Source organism: Saccopteryx leptura, chromosome 1 (genome assembly GCF_036850995.1).
Source record: "Saccopteryx leptura isolate mSacLep1 chromosome 1, mSacLep1_pri_phased_curated, whole genome shotgun sequence".
Classification (NCBI taxonomy): Eukaryota; Metazoa; Chordata; class Mammalia; order Chiroptera; family Emballonuridae; genus Saccopteryx; species Saccopteryx leptura.
In genome coordinates this window covers 96,968,270-96,990,605 of record NC_089503.1, presented here as the reverse complement: position 1 = coordinate 96,990,605, position 22,336 = coordinate 96,968,270, and the positions used below count along the sequence as shown (strand labels likewise).

Sequence of the window (22,336 nt, the reverse complement as noted above, 5' to 3'; positions counted from 1 at the left end):
AAACCTCGTATCTGAAAACGTGAGGTTCCTACTTCTCCTGGAGAAAAAGAAGACAATCTTGCTACAGCAGACCCAGCAGCTGTGGGGCTGGTGTCCACTAGCCACATGCAGCCCTGTGATAACAGCTGCAGCCACAGCTATACAGTGTTTCTGTCCCTACAAGTTTTTATGTCGAAACCAAACGAGAATGAAGCACTGGTACAGGGAAGAAGGAGGGTCCTGGAACAGGACCCACAAACACCTGAGGGGACGTTCGTGTGCTGAGCCCCTTTCTTGGTCTGGGTCACCTGGAGAAGAAAGAGATACCTCTTCTCTGGTCATATTTAAGGCTAGAATGTGCACTCATTTCTTCAGTTCTTCAGTCAGCAAGAGCTTACCAAGTCTTTTATCTGGGTACAGACCTAAGCTCAGCAGCTCAGAGCCCTGGAAGCCTAGAGCACGGAGGACTCCCAAATCCCTCAAGTACTGAGATTGGTATTTCCTGGGCTGGTGGGAGGAACCCAGGGAGAATAGACTTTCTATTTAATCAAATTAATTTTATTAAGAACCAATAACTTGCTGCATTCCTCCAGGAAAAGTTCAGGCCCATAAAATGGCCAAGACATGGCTTTTAGTTTAATAAAATGCTATGAGAATTTTTTTTAATTGGACAATTGGAATTGCATGTCATTTTTAGGCAAACATCTGAGAGATGGTTAATACATAGTCTGTGCCCTCAGGGCATTTATAGTCTAGCTGGGAGACAGAACTGACACACACAGAAGTTAAATAACAAGGTAAGGTTTAAATGACCAGAGATTGCAAAGCATTGCTTGGCTGAGCTATAATAACATCCACATTAATGAAGTAGCTACTATACTATGTACAGACACTGGTGATACACAGAGGCATAAGCCAAGGCATTGCCTATGAACTCTCAGAGTCGGGAGACCCAGGGGACAGATGGACAGCAGGCAGATGGAACTGGCACCCCATGCTTGTAAATTCTGTGATGTATGTATCTCTCCACATGCAGGATATGACTTCCCTCCATCCCCTCCAGCAGCTTGTACTGGTTCCTAGCCACTTACAGTCCGTATCCCAGTTCCTGCTATCTCAGACCCAGCCTGGGCAGCAAGGTAAGAACCCTGGGGGTTTCCACATAGACCAAAAGAGTAAAGGGCCGCTACTGCTTACTGGGTGAGGGAGCCCAGATATGGGGCATGGGTGAGTGGCTCAGTGCTCTAGTATTGAGACCAGCTTTTTCACATTAAGGCCCTATCCTTGCCCCTCCAGTTTGAGTCTCCCTCTCTGCTTCTCCTTCCCGTCTCCCTCAGTTTCAGGGCCAGTTGAGACCGAAGGTGCAGGGTGGCATGGAGCTGGGGCAGTGCAGGAAGAGCGGCTCCTGGGGAGATGCAGTGTAGATAAGTCCCAGTTCTTTGGAAATCCCTCAGGAAGCTGGACTGGGACTCTGTTTGGGTAGAGCAGCAGTGCCACCCACAGGTTTCAGGTCCTCTGGTTTTCTTTGGCTGGGGAGTTAACTACCAGATAACTCGGCCAAGAGCTAGAGGATTAGGATATTTATAATAATGGCTAACATTTCTTGAGCATGATGTGCCAGAGCTCTGCTGAGCGATTTTTCTGATTTTTTTTTCCAAAATAACCTTGTGCAGTAGGTAATCATATTGTGCCTCTGGTGACCTACTAGAAAGTTCCAGAACAGTCTGTCTAAAACCTATGCTCTTGGCTATCTACTGTACTACCTCCCTCTCTCCTATCTCTACCAAGTAGATCTAAAAGTGACGGAGGAAGTATAAGCTCCAGAATCCAAACAAAACATAATTGTTTCTTCTGTCCTTAGCACCTGCCTAAATGACAGTCCCTGTCCTTAGTGTCCGAGGCATCTTAGAATATTACAGTAATGATGAATAAACATATCTAAACCTTTAAGTGTTCATTATGGCTAAATAATAAAAATTATACTCCTAGGATAAGAAACGGAAGATAATACTTAATTCAGTTTTGTTTTGGAAGCCAGTGATATGAAATTGGCCCAGGCAAGTAACCAATAAGGCCAACATATAATACAAGACAAAACAAACAATCAATCAATCAAACAAAGAAAAGCCCAGCTCAAAATTTGGAGTCAGAAAGACTCATTGGTAAAAATTACTGTGTGTCTTTGGGAAGCTTACCTTAACCTTTTTGAGGTTTTATTTCCTCCACAAAAAATGGAAAAATAATACTCTACTTCATAAGGTTATTGAGGGTTATTTGAAATAGTGCATGTGTAAAGGCTGGGTATACTTCAAATACATAAATGCTTGGTTACAATTAGTACTCAGGCCTCTGGACTCCCAGTCCAGGGTTCTTGCCCATTTATTTTAATTTAAAAAAATTAAGTGCTGACTTTTTTTATACTGAGGAGTATAAAGGTCACTATCAACTGATGCTGTATTTCAGTGATCTAAAACAGATTAGGGCCTGACCTGTGGTGGTGCAGTGGATAAAGCTTCGACCTGGAACGCTGAGGTCGCTGGTTCAAAACCCTGGGCTTGCCTGGTCAAGGCACATATGGGATTTGATGCTTCCTGCTCCTCCCTTCTCTCTCTCTCTCTCTTTCTCCTCTCTAAAATGAATAAATAAATAAAGTCTTTAAAACAGATTAGGGACAACAGGGACCCCAAGGTCCTGCTCTGTGCTGAGAGATTGGCACTTTGGTATTTTGATGGCCCTGTCCCCACAATGAGAGTGAGAGGTCCTGGCTATGATCTTTTCTAGAGGAAGGCCACTGTCATGCCACCAAGCAGGCAGATTCCTTCATGGACAGTTTTTTGTTTTGTTTTGTTTTTGTTTTGGACAGGGAAGGAGAAAGCGATCCTAGGGCAGTGTAATGAGCAGGTGTAGTCCCTATCACCAGAGAGAGCTTCCGGAGGCGTGGCTTGTCTCCTCTTCTCTCTCAATCCTTCCTCCCAAGAGTAAGGTGTCCTGCCAAGCCAATGGCCTGCCTCCCTTTGGAGCCGTCTGGCCCCATCCACTTGTTCTGACATTCTTGCAGATTTGGCTGGGCCTGTGTAGCTGTCCCCGCTACTTCTGCAGGCAAAGCAGAAATTCTCAGCTTCAGCCTGAATTCTTAGTGGCCTCCCTGCATCTCCTTCCCTCCCAGATTTTTCTAGCCCTGGTTATCAGCAACCAAAGCAGATTGTTTCGACCCTCCCTAGCCTTTGCACCACCCCAGAAAGGCGGTAAAGCAGGAGGACTGGTTTGGGAACTGCTGTTTGCATCTGTTTATCCCTGTGTCTGACTTGCTGCCTCTACCTGTGTGTGGCAATGCCCGGCAGTACCCGTGGGGATCCCTCCACAGGGCTTGAGGTGGGTTGAGAGTGGTTTAGCAGGGGGTGGGAAGAGTTGTTCCAAAGTTGCAGAGCACGTCTTTCAGATGGCCTGAATTTTGTTTGTTCCTCTGTCCCTCCCCTCTCACCCAGGTCTGCAACCAAATCTTCTCCCCTTTCCACAGCAACAGAGCTCTCTCCTCCTCCCACAGGCTGGACCTGGCCTGGCGTCCCAGGTAAACAACTACATTTGCTCTCTTTCCTCTAGGAATGCCTCAGCTCTTGATGGAATTAAGCTTGTTGCTCTCCCCCATGCCCCCCTAACAGTACTCTTACTCCTCTGAGAAGAAGAAATAGCAGGGGTGGCACATGGGCAAATAAAGCCACAGCCAGGGAAAATGATTGACCCACTATCACTGGTGGAGTCAGAATGAGAACACAGAGATCTCAGCTCCTGGGCTATCCTGCTCCATAATGCAGGTACCCACTGTATCCCAACCAGAACCTAGCATCACTCCTTTCAAAACCAGAGGTCAGTTAACTCCCAGGTATGCCAAGGTGATGGCCAGCCCAGCCTGAGTGCTCACAAGCCTCAAGGGGGAGACCAGAGTCCCATAGGCCTGATGTCCCAAGACCACAAAGCCAGTGGCTCTTACCTCTGAGCCTCACTTAAGATCTATTTTAGATTGCCTACTGCAGCGGGCACATGTGTGGGTGAGGCAGACTGAGGTCTGCAAGAGAGGATGTTTGGAGAGATGCTATGTTCTGCATATACCTGTTTGCCAATGAGAAAAAAGGTACCTCTTTCTCTGGCTGGATGTGGCCTCATGTCAGAGTATATGGCTGGCAAGAATAGTAGGAGCTGTATTGTAGCTGCCAATCCTCCTCAATCTGCACAATTGTCCCTTCTCTATGCTAAGATTCTCCATGTATCACTAAGGGCCCTGTCTTTAGAAGGCTGGAGACCGCTAAAGACATCTGGAAGTTAGGGTGCCATCTAGTGGCTAATAGAAACGAGACTCTAAATTCTTCAGCTTCCTCCTGACAGCTTTCCTCAAGATCAACTTTTACATCTTATGATATGAAAGCTAGGAAAGAAGGTTATTAAGATCATCCTGGACAGAGGAAATAAGGGGCTGGATTAGGGTTATGGCAATAAGAATAGAGGGGAGGAGATGACTAAGGAGATGTTTAGGGAAGTTGGGTCAATGTACTTTGGCATCTAATTAGATGTGAAGCGAGGGGAGTGAAGATCTAGCAAAGAACTTAAGTATTTGTCAAATGAAAGAAAGGTTCAAAGAAGGCTTTGTCCCAAGGGTCTGGTCTATGCCACCCCCCTTCCCTGAAAAAGAGGATCAAATCCATAAAGATTTTAAATCATTCTGTTCTAAAAGACCCTTCATTGGAGAAAAGAGTCCTTAACTTCTTTCAGGTCCTTTTATCTTCCTCACCATAATGATGCCTATCTTAATGATAAGCCTGAATATCTTGGATGAGAAAAGGAATAAAGTTAACCCCCGTCTAGTAGAAGAGTAAACTGGGAAGGAGAGAGAAGAAGGTGAACTTAGTTCATATTATCCGCATGGGCAGTGGCCCCTGCACGGGACACAGTGCCCGGACCCCTGCACCCAGGTCTCGTTCCTTCCTTGTAGACTAATAGATATCTTCATGAGTTCAATTCACTCCTGACCCCTAATGGGTGCAACATGGGTTCTAGGTTTAAGGGTCTATTTTCCTATGAAAATAAACTAAAGGAGCAACTTCTGACAGCCACAAAAGAGATCAAGGTACATTTAGAAAACAATGAAATGCCTTTCGTTAAATAAATTTTTAAAAAGCAAGGCTAAAAACACTCTTATAAAAGAAAACAGTGGTTTAGAAAGTAAAGTGGAAAGCATAAGTGTTTGAAATTTTATGAAAATTATATTAATGTAATGAGTCTCGGGTGTCCTCTGTTATTTTCAGTTAATGCCTATTGAGCACCTCAACAATATCTTTGTGGGGAAAAAGCAAACAAAGCAAACAACCTTTTCCTTGTCCTGAGATTTCTTTTTGGAATCCTTGTAAACAATCCTGCTAGTTCCTTTTATGGTGGAAAAACTGGAAGGAGAAGGTAACTGCTCAGAGTCAGTGAGTCAGAGAATAAAGCCCAGAAGGCTACCTCCCTGTCCCACACACTGTTTCTACTCCACCTATCTTAGGTATTTACCATCTCTTCCTAGAAACTCCAATCTCCACTTCCATGCCATTGAAAAAATAGGAATCTATTGTACCCAGGGCTCTGTTATCCTCTAAGAAGGCCTACTAACACAAAATATCAGGAAATGCCATTTGATTTGTTTACTATTTGTGGATCTGCTTGGCTTATGTCCCCTCCTAGGCAGTTGGGCGCCCTGGGCTGCCAGGATCTTCTTTAGAACCCCACCTGGAAGTGTCCCAGCATCTCCCAGTGCCTAAGCACCTGCCCAGCAGTGGAGGGGCTGATGAGCCTAATGACCTGGAGGAGCTAGAGAAGTTTGCCAAGACCTTCAAGCAGAGGCGCATTAAGCTGGGCTTCACACAGGTTTGGTTTTGTGGGAGGAGATGGAAGAAATTGGGCTGAGTGAATGGAAACTAGGCTTCCTGAGTGCAAATTTCATGAATAACCTGAGGCTTAATGTGTTTGGGGCAAGGCCCTTGTGTCCCTGTGTTCCATGGGAATAGGGTACAGTTGCTGTCGTTAGGAAAACTGAGGACATTGCTGGTGGAGAGGGGAGAAGTTAGAGCCAGATAAGAAGTCAGGCCTATGGGCATGGACCATTCAGAGTCTACAGAAAGAAGTAAAACCGTTTTCCATTTTAGAGGGGGAAAAAACTAGAAAAGAGCCAAGGTGATAGGCAGTTGCTTGAATGTTTACTGGGTGTGTGATTGGCGCTCAGATGGTGGGGAATGTGGACCAAGAAGAGAAGAAGCCCACCCTGGCCCAGTGGCTCGGTTGGTTGGAGCATCATCCCAATGCCACGAGTTCAGTCCCAGGTTGAGGCACATACAAGAATCAAGCAGTGAATGCATGGATAAGTGGAACAACAAATCAATGTTTTTCTCTCTCTTTCCTCTCTTTTTCCCCTATCTCTCTCGCTCTCCTTTCCTCTTACTCTAAAATTAATACATTTTTAAAAAGTAGAGAAGCAGCCTGACTCTGAAGTTGCTCCCTTTCGATCCCCACTCACAGGGTGACGTGGGGCTGGCAATGGGGAAGCTGTATGGCAATGACTTCAGCCAGACCACCATCTCGCGATTTGAGGCCCTCAATCTAAGCTTCAAGAACATGTGCAAACTCAAGCCACTGCTGGAGAAGTGGCTGAGTGATGCAGGTAGGCCACAGGGACATAACAATGAATGATGTCCTAGAAAATTCTGCAGGAAAGGGGCTGGTGACTTGTTTATGCTGGGGCTTCAGGCAGTCAATACATTATACCCCTTTCTTCTTCTCCTGAGTCTGGAGCCAATTGAGACACAGCAAGTAGAAATGAAAATATCAGCTTTATTACTCATAAATCCCTTTGGAGGACATGGCTTTAGGTCTGAGGCCATGAGGACTTGTGCCTATTCCCTTCCCTCACCCAGACCCACCCAGCCTATACATGAGGGCAGCTGGCCAGAGACAAACACCCTTACCCAGAGTACTGTCTGTACTGGGTCTATGTCAGTGGGTAGGGAAATGGGTTCTCAGCAGACTCGCTGCAAGGAGGAGGCAGTAGATATAACATAAAATCTTTATCTGGTTAACTTTTGAGTAGGGTTTCAGAGGGCAGGGAGTTACTGTGAGCTAGATTGGTTGGGAAGCCTCACAGCAGGAATGGAGTTTGCAGGAGGATTCGGTCAGGTGTGGTGGCCAGGGAGGCGTTCCAGCAGGCTTGGGATATAAGCTAAGGGACAAATGTTTGGAATAATGAATGGAAAAGTCTGCTGTCAGGGACAGGGTTTCTCAACTATGGCACTATCAGTATCTTGAGCTAGGTATTCTTTGTTGTGAGGGGCTGTCCTATTTAGCAGCATCCTTGGTCTCCACTCTACCCACTAGATGCCAATAGTGCCCACCTCCGGTTGAGACACGCCATAATGTCTCTAGATATTGCCAAATGTCCCTTGGGGAAGTAGTAGTGGTACAAAATCACTCCTGATTAAGAACCATTGGTCTAGCTGAGAAGGAAGGAGCAGAATCATGACCAGGGCTGGTCTCTATTCAGTAGATATGTGTGGATTAGTGGTTACTATGGAAACAGTGTGGTGGGCAGCCAAGGATGTTACCCTCTGGGAAGTCCCTCCACATGGAAACATGGGAGGGAGCAAGAAAGCTCTCTCTTGCTCCCTGCCCCCACAGACCGTCCCTTCAAATGGCTTTTATTGGAGCATTGAAGTGAGAAATATGATCAAAGGGTCTTAGGATCTTTAGGAAAGTGCCTTACAGCTAATTTCTAGTAGAATTCCCCATCTGATAACTGAATTCTTCCTAAGGGATATTCCTGTCTATTGAACAAACACTCTTAGCTCCAACACTTATACTGAAAAGAAAATGGCTTCAGTGCCAACATTCTACTAGCAAGTGCCATTGCTTCTAGATCAGAGTGCCTGTTCACACTGTATTTGGTGTTCACATCCAGGCATACTTACAAAATACAAACTCAGGAATGTTACTTATAGGAGCTCTGCCTGCACCCACTCACACCCACACATGCTGGTGATGCCTGGTGTCCCTACACCGTGACCACACGGCATTGCTGTGGGAGTCATGAAGGAGCAATGAGGAGAAGCAGTCTTTTTGGTCTGTCTGGTTCCCCTGGTTGTGAGGTGGGGCCATCGTGCAGTGGCATTCTGACAATGCCACTGCAGAACCCACCCAGAAGAGTAGTTGCATCTCAGGTCCATTAAGACGGAACTGGCTGTCCATTCCCTTCTTTGAGCCTCCTCTGCCCTTTCACCTCCCAACAGAATCTTCTCCATCAGACCCCTCGGTGAGCACCCCCAGCTCTTACCCCACCCTCAGTGAAGTGTTCGGTAGGAAAAGGAAGAAACGTACCAGCATTGAGACCAACATCCGCCTTACTCTGGAGAAGAGATTTCAAGATGTGAGTGGCTCCTCCGGGTGGGAACGGTGGGCCAGCTGGCACAGGTGGGTGAGCAGGTGCATATATGCCCCTTGGCACCAAACGCCTGCCCTGGGAAGGGGTCAGAAAGCAAAGACACATTCCCTCTGTAGACACCCAGGTGCTTGAGTGAAAGTCAGCCCTTTCTCTCAAGTGCTTGAAACTTCGTCCCCCATTCGCCCTCTTGCTCTGACATCTATTTGGGGCACACTGTCCCTCTCACTGGGAGACTTAAAGAAGGGATATGGGGTCCCTGAAGAGGTGGAGTTCTAGATCCAGTTGAAGTAAAGGGAGCACAGCCAGGGCACTGCATATAAATTCTTTATTTCATTGGTTTGTATTTTTCAAATTATAGATGTAATAAATGCTTATTATAAACAATTAGGAAAATACAGAGGTATAAAAAAATTCATAATCAAATGCCACCTAAATGTATTTCCTTCTATTTCTTTTTTCCACATACATTTAAATACTTGTAATCATATTATATACATACATTTTTAACTTGTAGCAAAAGCATACTCCTGAGTTCTTATGTGAAAGCTAATAGTATCAACTATGTGGCCCCATGGGAGCTGTGGAGAGAGCGGGGGTGGGGGGGACAGGTAAGGTCTAAAGCTTCTAATCAGGATCCCTTAGGTCCCAACCTCCAGAGCCTACACTTTGCTGCACAGGTCCCTAAAGGAGGTGCCTGTGGCCTACTTCAACCTCACAGGGCCCAGGATCCCAGGACTGCTGCCCCGGCAGCAGATTCTGCAGTACATCCGCTCAAGGATTTGATGGATACAACCTGCTGGCGGACAATAAGAGCTGGCTTTTCCTTCTGATTAGGTTTCTCAGAGCAACCAGAGTAATGGAAGATGGAAGAGGAAGGAAAGAGGGTTGAAACCAAAGACTGAGTGGGTGTGAGAAGGGTCAGAACAAGAGAATGGGATATATTCCTACAGTCTTGATGGAATCACATGTTTTAGCTTTGTCGTTTCCTATTTTGAGGTAGGACAGGAAACGATGCCACGAGAAACATACCAGATGATGAGGAAAGAACACAGAGGACAGCATGGGTTCTGAAGATTCTTCTTGTCCCCAAATAACTCACCAATGGACTCTTCTTTTCAGAACTTTTCCTGAGGAAGGAGTAAGAGAAGAGAACCTGTGTCAGGCCCTGTGTTGGACAGTTTACATACATTTTCTCACTTAATCCTCATAATAATCCTTTTATGGTAGGCATTATTATTCTTATTTCACAGATAATTAGACTGAGGCTCAGAGAGGTTAAGAAAATTTCTTAAGGACACACAGTAAGTTATAAGCCAGTATTCCAACCTAGGTCTGATTCTAAAGCTTCTGATATATCTATTGTTCTATCTTGCTTCCTTGGAACATCTGTTCCCCACCCCCCAGTTCATGACTGTATTCCTTTCTTCTCTTGACTACCCTCTGTCCCTTTGGTCCCTGTAGAACCCCAAACCTAGCTCCGAGGAGATCTCCATGATTGCGGAGCAGTTGTCCATGGAGAAGGAGGTGGTAAGGGTCTGGTTCTGCAACCGACGCCAAAAGGAAAAGCGAATCAACTGCCCTGTGGCCACACCCATCAAATCACCCATCTACACTTCCCGTCTGGTGAGTGGCTAGGAACCAAGCTGCCTGCCAAACAGTGTGTGTAGTGGGGGGTGATCCATGCCTGGAGGGCAAAAGGGCTTCCCCATCCTGGGGAAGGTGGGGGTTGGGGTTGATGGGTGCATGAAGTAAATAAGTCAGCAAATAGATGGTGTATATTAAATATCTAATATAAAGAAGAATCAAGAGGGTAAGGAGATAGAAAGTAATGGTGGGAAGATGTTTTTTTGTTTTGTTTTATTTTGTTTGTGACAGAGACAGAGAGAGGGACAGACAGAGACAGACAGACAGGAAGGGAGAGAGATGGGATGCATCAATTCTTTGTTGCAGTACCCTAGTTGTTCATGGACTGCTTTCTCATATGTACCTTGACCAGGGGGCTCCAGCAGACCGAGTGACCCCTTGCTCAAGCCAGCGACCATGGGGTCATGTCTATGATCTCACGCTTAAGCCCGCAACCCTACACTCAAGCTAGTGAACCCACACTCAAGTCAGCGACCTCAGGGTTTCGAACCTGGGTCCTCTGAGTCTCAGTCCAATGCTCTATCCACTGCACCACCGCCTGGTTAGGCAAGATGTTTTTTAATAGAGAGATCAAGAAGATTTCTCCAATAAGGTGACGTTTGAGCAGAGATCTAAATGTTGAAAGGGAAATATCTCAAGGAAAGAGTGTTCCAGGCAGAGGAACTAGAAAATGAGACTCCCTGGCATGTTAGAGGAAAAGCAGGCATACCGGTACAGCTGGGGTGGGGCGAGGAAGGAGGCCAGAAGTCGAAGAGGCAGTGAAAGAAGTAACAGGAAGCAGACCACTCAAGATTTCAGAGGCCACTGCAAAGCCCCTGGCTTTTAGTTTGTATGAAATAAGCCACTGGAGGGCTCTGAACAGAAAAGCTTGTGCTGGCTGATGTGGGGCTGCTGTGTTGAGAATAATCTGTGTGGAAAACCAGCTAAGAGAATTGCAATAATCCAGCTAAGAGTGGTGGAGGCTGGGATAGGGTGGGAACCAATAGCAGTGAGGAAATTGGATTCTGAATATACTTTAATGGCAGAGCCAATGAGATAAGCTTGTAGCTCAGGTGTGGGGTATGGGAAATGAGGTAAAGAGAACTTCAAGGGTTTTTGCCTGAGCAACTGGTTGGAAGATGCTGCCTTTTTTTTTTTTTTTTTTTTTTTTTAGATGATGAAGATTCAGGAGAAACAAGTTTGAGAGGAAAAACTAAGAATTTAGAGTTGGTCATATTAAATTGAACATGACTCCTAGACATCCAAGAGGAAGTGTGAAGGAAACAGTTATACCTATAATTCTGGCAGTCAGGGTGAAGTCAGGGCTGGGAACTTGGAGTCCAGGCAGACCTGGAAGTTGGAGGAGTAGAACATATCTTCTCTATGCAAGGGAGAGATGGTAACTAGGGGATGAAGGCGGGAAGGTTCTTCATCTTTGGGGATGACGATGGGGATGTCCTTGAGTCCTTTAGCCCTCAATGAGGAATGAAATTCAGCCTTGTTCAGGGTGGGACATAGCCTTTTCATAAAACTACACCATTGTTCATTTTCTCACCAAGCGTTTATTGACTATCTAGTATATATTGGTCTTTGTGCAGAGTCCTGGTTTACACAAATAAATAGTATTTGTCCCCTGTCCCCGATGACCTCATTGCCTAGCAGGAGAGACAGTCAAATAAACAAATGATAAACAACATGATAATTTCTCTAGGAGAACTCAGTAGTCACAGCTAACAAAGCTTTGGGAGGTAGTGGTTAGGGAAGGCTTCCCCAAGGAGATAATTAATGCCTGCACTCAGTCTGAAAGGCAGAAAGAGGGGAAGAAGCAAGTAAGTGGAGAGGTGGAGTTTTCACAGGAGGAAAGGATGGGAACAGCAGTGCACATCAGGGAGAATATGCTGCACATCCCAGAACCGCAGGTGGCTCTGTGTGGAGGGATGTTGAGAGTGAAGCTGCAGAGATCAGCAAAGGCTATCTCTGAAATGGACTCTGTGCAATGCTAAAAAAATTAAAGGCTTGGAGAAATCATTGTAGAATTTTTAAACAGGACACTGGCATGATCATATTTGCTCTTTAGAATGATCATTCTGACTTCAGCATGAAAGTTGATTTGAGAGGCAGGGAGAACTGTTAAGACATGGCTGCAGTTGCCCAGGAGAGAAATGAGGGCGGAAGCAAAACCCAGTGGTAAGAAGAAGGGCGAGGCTAAAGATTAGGAGATAATTAGATGGTAAAATTATTAGGTGTTGGCTAATAAACAAGACTGGGTGGTGACATAGAGATCAATGAAGGAAAGAGAACACTCGGAGATGACTCTCAGCATTCAGGCTGGGCTGATTAGGTCGGTGGTGATGCCACTGATGGAACAAGTAAACACAGCGGAGGAGCTCATTTGGAAACTGGAAAACGTGGTCATTTCCGTTTTTTCCATTATTAGAATGCTCAGTGAAGCCTGTGGCACCTAAGCAGCAATGTCCATGAACACTTAGAATTATGGGTCTGAAGGTTGGGAGAGAAGGCTGGGACAGAGATAAGGCTCGGAGATTTTATACACACAGTAGTTGAAATCTTGGGTGAAGAGGAGCTCACCTGTGGAGTTCATATAGAGCAGGGGTCTCAAACTCGCGGCCCGCGGGCCACATGCGGCCCGCCGAACAATTTTGTGCGGCCCGCAGACTAATCCACGAAGTTCAAAATATTTTGGATAAAATTAAGTAAGCCTAGGGCCTACTTGTATTTTTCATTTCTCTAGCATCCTAGCTAGATATTAGCTTAGTTAACAGCAGTTGTGATGCGAACTACAGTTGCTGGTCGTTTTGTGACACTGAAAAGTGTTGCGTAACAGTTGCCTTTTGTAGACCTAGTGCGGCCCGCCAAACGGCTGTGATCTTGCTCTGCGGCCCACATGCTGAGTTGAGTTTGAGACCCCTGGTATAGAGGAAGCAAAGAGGCAAGCCCAGGTCTCAGCCCTGTAGAACACCAATAGTTGAGAGAACTGTCAAAAGAAGAGGATTGAGGGAAGAAACTGAGAAGGAGAAGCAGGAAAGGCAAGAAACTGCAATGAAATAGATGTGAGGAGTAAAGTGGGTATGAGGAGCTCTATAGGAGTGCTACAGATGAAAATACCCAGATTGGGTGTGAAAGGGCTGACATCCCATTTGATCTGAAGAACAGATTAAAAGTTAGAACAGAGCATGAAGACAAGAATGGTGGGCACAAGGAATGGTCTGTGAGGAGGCATGGAGTTATAAAACAACATAATGCTTTCAGGGAATCTCAAATAGTTCAGTCTGGCTGGAGCCAAGGGTTTGGGATAAGAGAGAGTGATGAGGCTTATGATGGGCCTTGATACCAAAGTACTCTAACAGCTCTGAGAATCCATTAAAATTTTAAGTTGGAGACAATGCAATATTCATTCATCATTCCTTTCTTAAATATTTCTTGAGTACCCACCATCTGTTTGGCACTGGGATACAGTGGAGAACAGGACACCTATGATCCCCAGCAGGGAAAACAGGCATAAAAAAAATGTTATTTGTGACCAGGTGGTGGCGCAGTGGATAAAGCGTCAGACTGCAGTGGATAAAGTGGAGGACCCAGGTTCGAGACCCCCCCGAGGTCGCCAGCTTGAACGCAGGCTCATCTGGTTTGAGCAAAGCTCACCAGCTTGGACCCAAGGTCGCTGGCTCAAGCAAGGGGTTACTCCAGTGATAGTCAACCTGGTCCCTACCGCCCACTAGTGGGCGTTTCAGCTTTCATGGTGGGCAGTAGTGGAGCAACCAAAGTATAAATAAAAAATGTTATTTGTGTTGAAGCCTTCAGAGAAGATGTGTGAGCACCTGAGGAACCTAACCTAGTGTAGGATTCAGAGCTTCTCTGAGGAAAGATGCTCAAACTGATAGCAGAGGAATGAGTGGACATTAATGGAGGAAAGGTCTGAGTTGGGAGGAGAGATTACAGGGAAGAACATTCTAGGCCAAGGGAATAGTGTACGCAAAGGCCCTGGGGCTGGGGTGGTAGGGAAAGGAAGCATAGAAGACTTGAGTGGGCTGGAACCAGGGAGTGAGAGTGTGAAGGAGGAGCCTGCAGTGGTGACGGGAGCTAGATTATGGAGGGTGTTGTAGGCCATATTAAGGAAACTGGACCATGTCACAAGAACAGTGGAAGATTAAAAGGGGGCCCTTTGTTTAGAGCAGATGGGAGATAGGTTTTTGCTTTGATGCAAGCCCAGCTGAGGACACCAGCATGGAGAAATGGTAAAGGAGCCTCGCTCATGCTGATCACTCATCCAACATGTATTTGCTGAGCAGCTGCAAAGTTCCCAGTGCTTTAGCAGACACTGAGGGTATGACAGTGACCTCGTCCTGCCCTCATGAAGCCTGTCGCCCAGTGGGAAGGGGAAGTCATTAGGTCAATAATTACATTAATATTTGTGGTGTTCTGAATAAAACAAATGGAAAAAATTTTCTGACCCTACCTTTTCCTCAGGTCTCCTTGGGATAGTCTCCTTGGGATTAGGACATAGTTTCTTTCACTTCTGATGTGAAATGATCTCCAAAATATACAGTTCAGAAAAAATAAAATAAAAATAAAGCAAAATGGTGCAAACTAGTATGGGCATAATTCTACCATTTATATTAAAATTTTTAAGGGGATAAACATGGTCTGCTTGCATATGCATAACAGGTCTTTAGAAGGAAAGTTCTTAGAAACTGGTCACAGTGACTAAATGCATGATTTCTTTTAAAACAACACATTTTTTGGATGTGGCAGCAGGGAGAGGAGAAGAAGGGGGAGAGAAATGATTACTAACATCTCTTACCATGCCACCCACACCTGTCCCCACCCTAAGGGACCCCCAGCCTATAGTGGAGGCTTATTATCAAAGGGCAGGTAATGAAAGCAGCAGAATCATTGCTGACTAATGAGAAAGTGAGTGAGGACATGCTGCATCCTGTGGGATGGGATGTTACAAATTGGGGAGGGAAGGAATAGCTACCAAATCTCACCTCCTTGAGTAGAACTGCCTTTCAGTGTCTTGAAAAGACATTCATCAGAGCTTCCCCTGTCGGCATGAGAAGAATGGGGGAAGGGGGGTGCGAAGATTTCAGTTCAAATGAGGAGGTGAACACTGCCTAGAGGCTCTGTAGCTGACAGCTGCCTTCAGGAAGGAAGGGAACTAACATTTAACAAGTCTGGCACTGGTTGCCAGGTATTGAGTTGGAAGCTCTATGAACATTATCTCATTAAATTTTAATTAAAAGAAACTACAAAGGAAGTATTACCACTGTTTTACAGATGAGAAAGTCAACTCTCAGTGGGGTTAGGTAACAGATAGTTAGTGGGAACCAGATCTGACCCCAGATCTGCTGGGCTCCAAAGCCCTTTCTTTTCATTTCATCTTGTTTCAGGTTCTAGGATAGTAAGACTAAGAGGGAGACTCCTAAACGGTGTGAGAGGTTAAACTAAATTGTCTTAAGTCCCTTCCAAATCTCAGTCATGGTGCTCTGAGGTCTCCGGGGCAAAACGAAAGGCTTCCGAGACCAAAGTTCAGCTCCTCCAGGTCTGTCTGGGAGTCAGTGATCTACTCATGCACAGGGTTTTAGGGCTGGTGCTCTGCTGCCCAGAGCAAAAGCAGGATTCTTTTGCCAAGGAAGAACTGGGGACTGAAAAATGGTGTCTGCCACAGCAGGGCTGAAGAGGTGTGCTCTTTTATTGCTAGAGCATTTGAGCACGGCTCTGCCCTGGCAGCGCCAAAGAAACCTTGCCAGGGGACACACAGCAGGACGAGCAGGGCCTGGTGTCAGCAGCAGGGTGCTTCAGGAGCAGGGTGGAGCTGGAGCTGGATGTTGCATGTGGGCCAGAGGCCTTCCTATGAAATGGGACAGAATGTAGGTTTGGAATAGGAAATCATCCAGGAAGTTAAGACAAGGTTTCTGTGGAGTCTGGGACCCAGCATCCTGGAAGAAGCACCCAAGGTTAGAGAAGGAAGCAGAAACAGACATTTACAAGCTTCTGTTGCCTTTCAGGTCTCTCCCTCCGGGTCTCTGGGCCCCCTCTCCATCCCTCCTGTCCATAGCACCATGCCTGGAACCGGTGAGCTTTAAATGAAGTTTCTGAATAACACCAGAATTCCTTTAAATAATGGGATATTAGAACTGAAAAGTACCTACCTAAGTCAGAATTCCTTAAGTATATTTCCAAAGATATTGAAGTCTGTGCCAGAGGAACAGGGTTCCACGATCACATTGGGAAATGCTGAGTGAGCAAAGTTTAAACAAGTCTTTATTCTTTATTTTGTTTTGGTTGCAGCACTTCTCAGCACTCAAGCCCGTTATGCATTCCTAAAAGGAGCTGTATGGGAGGCTAGAGGAAGGCAGGGTTTCCCAAACCAACTTTGAATAGAACTCGACTTTTCAAAAAGTAACTATAGCATTTCAAAAAGCTAGCGTTACCATGTATCCAGGACAGTCCTAGAGTCTGCCTCTTGTCTGGACATAATTATCAGTAGCACTCCTTTCCCACTCTTCAAAATATCTTAGCTTGAATGGTGAAATGTGCCACCTTATCCATGGACTGTGGTTTGGAAGACTCAAATAGAAGAGCTCAGTTTAATCCAAATCTGCCACTTGACAGAGAACAAAAACGAGTTTCAGAGAAGCCGAGCCAGTTGCTACAGGCCACAGAGCTGCTGGGACCTAGACTTGGGTCTCCTCGCTCTGTTGCACTCTTTCTGGAAGACCACGCACCTTTCGTTTGTGGAGATGAGAACACTAGAGAGGCTGGCAAGCTGTAACTGTGCTCTCAGGCTCTCTTTCCTCCCCTGTGTACTTCTCTTTCTTTCGTCGTCTCTTCCTTCTTTCTGAGCTGTCTTGTTCTTTTTCCCATCCCGCCTCTTGGTCTGAGGCTGCCTGTGCCCAGCCCAGGGTGTGTCCTGCAATAGGATGGTTTTGGCACCTGTCCTTCTACTGTTTGACAAGTCTAGGACTTGCAGAACCAGCCATGCAGCTTTCCAGGGCCTGGTTTGCAGAGAGGAGAGCATTTATGATGAGAAACCAACCCTCTGGGGCTGGGTGCTGACTCTAATATGGCAGGAGCTGGGCAGATGGGTGTGGGCTAGGGAGTGGGTTAGGTCCCTCTGGAGTACATGTTTTGAAGGGCTTCGTCACAAGGTCCCAGCATGACCCAGCCACATTGTTTCCCCCTTGTTTTCTGCCTCTCCTTATCCTCAGTAACATCGTCTTGTTCCCCTGGGAACAACAGCAGGCCTTCGTCTCCCAGCTCAGGACTCCATGCCAGCAGCCCCACTGCATCTCAAAATAACTCCAAAGCAGCAGTCAACTCCTCCTCCAGTTTTAACTCTTCAGGGTAAGATGGAAGGGAGGGGAGAGAACAGCGACCTTTCAGCAGGGCCAAGGGACAAGTGAGGAGCTGGGTGAAAACCTTGAGAAAGAAAGCTACCACAGGGTTGGAAACATGGAATGGGATGGCAGGGAGGGGATATAATGGAGTGCCGGACTGGACTTTATCCCTTGGGAACAGGATTGAAAAGAGATGCTTCATCCAATGAGCATTCCTGGCAAGGAGCTCTTGTCAACAATGTCAACAAAGCCAAAATTTCCATCCTCACTGGGAAGGTGGAAATTTCCAAACTCTCCTGTCAGAAAGGGCCAAGCCCTTTACTGGGTTTAGGAGTTCTCCACTTCAAGCCGGTAACTGTTCTGGAGTGTTCTAATGCTTTGAGCCGGCTTCGAGTGTGGCCGACACAGTGAGAGAGGGAAGTTAGAATGCAGTAGGGGGAAGAAGCCTCTTGGCAGTGCAAGGAATCTGTTTTTAAAAGCACTGTCATAGCTGATGCCTTGAGAGATTCTTCCCTGATTCAGAACAAGAGAGAGGTTTAAACATTAGGTAATAGGTTAAAGACCCGAGCTTGTCGGAAGAGATGAATCCACTTGTCTAAACTACCGTTCAGTAAGGCAGCCAGCTCTCACTGGCCAATCATTGCACAGCACCTAGAGTTGGGGCTCCTCAACCACTCCCACCAAAAAAAAAAAAAAAAAAAAAAAAAAGAGAAAATCATATAATGTATATTTAATTTTTTTGAGATACAATTTATATACCATAAAATTTATCATTCTAAAATATACAGTTCAGTGGTTTTTAGTATATTCACAAAGCCATGCAATTATTACTATTATCTAATTCCAGAACATTTTCATCACCCCAAAAAGAAACCCTATACCTATTAGTAGTCACTGCCCATTCCCATCTTCCTTCATCACATTAGCAGCTTTATAATTGACTTGTTTCTTTCTCCCTTTCCAGATCTTGGTACCGATGGAATCATCCCACCTACCTCCACTGAGACCAAAAAGTTTCTCCTATTCCACCTGGCCCTGTATGCCCCACTGGAAGGAAGGGAGTCATGCCTTCTCTATATGGACAGATTACTTTCAGAAGAGTAGAAGAGAATCCCCACTATCACTGAACCTAAACTCTTGCCTTCTTCATGAGCAAGGGCCTCTGGAGATTTAAACTGTGATTGAACCATGTATTGACTCCTAGAGTTCTTGAAATAGATACCAATCCTAGAAGTTGAACTTCCTTGCCTGTGCCATCATCACCCATCCTCTAGTTCTAAATATTTCAGACAGCATCACTGTAGCTGTGGTGTTTCAGAAAAAGGACATCTTGCTATTATACTCCAACTCATTCTGGAGACAGCCATTTGCCTGGTGTGCCAAGCTACCAGAAGCCGAGATAATGGTTTTAACTCTGAACTTAGACACAATCTCTGAACTACTTCTAAAATCTGTGAAAAGTTTTGACTCTGATGTCTCCAACAAAATCTTGATGTTTTCTCTGTTCAGCAAAGTTTTCTGACATAATCTTCTTTCCCCCATTTTTTTTTCTTAGCCCTGCCCCCCTTTTCTAGAACCAAATCCATTCATGAATTTGTTCTCCAAGTTTCCCACTCTTTACAGAAGGCTGAGTCTTCAGTCCCCCAGGCACATTTCTCTGCACACAGCTGCTCTTCTGTCTCTTAAATCTGTCCTGGAGTTCAGGAGCACTTGCTCCTCCTCACCTTCTCTATGTTTCTCCTTATCTTATCATCTGTCCTATCTCCTGGCTGCAACAATTATGCTGGCAAAATACCTGTACATAGCCCTTTCCTGTTTTTGCATTATGTTCTTCTCTCCTTTATGTGGAATTTTCCGGAAAGATGTTTAACTCAGGTGTGAATTTTGAACATGTCTCTGTAATATTTTATCTTCTTTTTTAAAAAAATACCAAAGTGTGAAATACTGTGCTAGCTCCTACAAGAGTTCCCACATGGGCTAGGAATCCTTGTTAACTTCCTGGAAACATTATTTCAAGTCTCCTTTGTGGGCCAGTATGTGGAGATGTAACATGAAGCCATTCTAGAAATAGTAACTTAAAAAAAACAAACAAAAAACTTCATATCCAAGGAAATGTTGAGATTCAAAGAAATCTCACTGTTCCTAAATACATTTGTATAGTAATGTTATAAACTATTTCACGATTGATAAGAAGAGGTTTAGAGTCTTGTTCTGTGTCTTTTGTTGTGGGGTGATGTGAGTGCCTATGATGGGGAAAGTGTTTCAAATGAACACATTAAGTCTGTTGATCCCCAAACTAATGGTAAAGAGGACATATAGTACATTAATGCAGGACTCTAAAGAGTTCACACTCTTTTTGACAGAACTTGCCTTGAAGGCAGAGACGGCAAGAGACTGAATTCCTCATTTTCTAAGTGGGAGGATGATAACTATTTAAGGTCAAGTCATTTAAAGACTTAAGCCGATGCTAACAATTCATATCTCAGATGCCCTTAAGGTCAGTTATTCATAATTCACAGTGGAAAGCAATATATATTTAAGGCAAATAATTAATAATCATATATATTTGACTTTAGAATGTGCCGTGACTTTGTTGAGGGGCAGGGAAGCTATCCTTTTGGTTTTTCTTAGGCTAATACAAATTAAAATAGTTACCATTCCTGAGATAAACACTGACCTGTGGGAAAGAGAGGCCCTTCAAAAATATCACAGCTGAAGGGGAAAAACTAAAATTGGGATTAAACATTTGTTGCAAATAACAATATCCAAGTGGAAAATTTATACATAAATGTTCTTAATGTTTGACTGGGGCTTCTATTAAGACTAATATTTCATGTCATGAAGTGGGAGAAGGCCTATTGGTCATAGTTAGTTTCTCAAGAAACACGCTAGTTGAAAGGGGCTTGGTATGTAAAAAAGAAAAAAGACAGCAAGAAGAGGCTTCAGTAGTAATTTCAGAATATAAAGGGACTACTCTGCCACCTTTGAGCCCAGCTGTGCACATATGTACACACACACACACACACACACGCAGATGTGCATTCCTCCTTGCACACTCAAGGGTGCCAGAGCTGCCCTTTCTCGCAGCGACCCTGGCTACCTTGACATCTTGCTCAGGTGAGTGCTAAAAGTTGATCTGCACTATCCAAGACTCTAGTTTTCATCCATTGGAACATTAAAAAGATACTTTGTTTTATAGCAGTTTTAGGTTTACAAAAAATTGAGAAGATGGTACAGAGATCTCTCATATACATGCATAGCCTCCTGTATTATCAATATCACACTTCAGAAAATATAGATATATATATATAAATATATTTTACCAAGGATGAACCTACATTGACATATAACACCCAAAGTCCATCATTTACCTTAGAGTTTACTCTTTTTGTGTGTGTGTGTGTGTGACAGAGACAGAAAGACTGAGAAAGGGACAGACAGGCAGGCAGGGAGAGAGATGAAAAGCATCAATTCTTCATTGTGGCTCCCTAGTCTCCTTAGTTGTTCATTGATTGCTTTCTCATATGTGCCTTGACTGGGCGGCTACAGCAGAGCAAATGACCTCTTACTCAAGCCAGCGACCTTGGGCTCAAGCCAGCGACCATGGGGTCATGTCTATGATCCCAGGCTCCAGCCAGCGACCTCGGGGTTTGGAACCTGGTTCATTCACGTCCCAGTTCAACGCTCTGTCCACTACACTACTGCCTGTTCAGGCTTAGAGTTTACTCTTGGTGTTGTATATTCTATAGGCTTGGGCAAAAGTATAATAACATATGTTCATCATCATAATAACATACAGAATATTTTCAGTGCCCTAAAAATCCTCTGTGCTCTGCCCATTTATCTCTCTGCCCCCTACAGCCTTTCCAACCACTAATCTTTTTACTGTCTCCATAGTTTTGCCTTTTTCAGAATGTCATATAAGTGGAATCATAAACTCTATAACCTTCCCAGATTTACTTTCACTTAGTGACATGCATTTAAGGGTCCTCCATGTTTTTTCATGGCTTGATAGCTCATTTCTTTTTAGCTCTGAATAATATTCTATTTCCAGGATGTATCACAGTTTACTTATCCATTTATCCACCTACTGGAGAACATCTTAGTTGTTTCCAAGTTTTGGCAATTATAAATAAAGCTACTATAAACATCTGTATGCAGGTTTGTGTGAACTTAAGTTTCAGTTTCTCTGGGTAAACACCAAGGAGTATGATTGCTGGATTGTATGGTAAGAGTATATTTAGAGCACATTTAGTTTTAAAAGAAACTGCCAAAATGTCTTTGAAAGTGGTTGTACTGTTTTGCATTCCCATCTGCAAGGTATGAGAATTCCTGTTGCTCCACATTTTGGCCAGCATTTGTTGTTGTCCATGGTTCAGATTTTGGCCATTTGGTGTGTAATGGTATCTCGTTGTTTTGCATTTTCCTGATGACATATGATGTGGAACATCTTTTCATAGCTTATTTTCCACCTGTATACCTTCTTTGGTGAGCTGTTTGTTATTTGGCCCTTTTTCAACCCAATTGTTTGTTTGTTTTTACTGTTGAATTTTAAGATCTCTTTGTATATTTTGGATAATAGTCTTTATCAGATGTCTTTTGAAAATATTTTCTGTCAAATCTGTGGCTTGTCTTCTTGTTCTCTTGATTTATTTTTTATTTTTGCAGAGCAGTTTTTAATTTTAATGAAGTACAGCTTATCAATTATTTATTATATGAATTATGTCTTTGGTGCTGTATTAAAAAGTCATCATCATGCAGGGTCGTCTAGGTTTTTATGTTTACCTTCTAGGAGTTTTATAGTTTTATTCTTTACATGTAGGTCTATCATTCATTTGGTTCATTTTTATAAAAGGTGTAAGGACGGTGTCTAGGTTCCTTTTTTTTTTTTTCAGGTGGCTGTCTAGCTGTTCCAGCA

At 44.5% G+C, this 22,336-nt stretch overlaps 1 protein-coding gene across 5 annotated transcripts in view; it reads left to right on the top strand.

Moving 5' to 3' along the window:
• POU2F3 (POU class 2 homeobox 3) overlaps positions 1-21,921 on the top strand; it is an 89,060-nt gene extending 67,139 nt beyond the window's left edge. For 4 of the 5 annotated variants that reach the window (XM_066371656.1, XM_066371653.1, XM_066371657.1 and 1 more), the window contains 9 exons: positions 1,016-1,118; positions 3,465-3,547; positions 5,692-5,874; positions 6,523-6,664; positions 8,283-8,419; positions 9,896-10,057; positions 16,087-16,153; positions 17,321-17,425; positions 18,383-21,921. In XM_066371656.1, the coding sequence (XP_066227753.1) occupies positions 1,016-1,118; positions 3,465-3,547; positions 5,692-5,874; positions 6,523-6,664; positions 8,283-8,419; positions 9,896-10,057; positions 16,087-16,153; positions 17,321-17,425; positions 18,383-18,522 (1,122 nt within the window). In that variant the 3' untranslated portion in view covers positions 18,523-21,921. Of the gene's footprint in view, positions 1-1,015; positions 1,119-3,464; positions 3,548-5,691; positions 5,875-6,522; positions 6,665-8,282; positions 8,420-9,895; positions 10,058-16,086; positions 16,154-17,289; positions 17,426-18,382 lie in introns of all 5 variants that reach the window. The other variant, XM_066371655.1, reaches the window with a different exon arrangement.
• Positions 21,922-22,336: the final 415 nt, after the last annotated feature.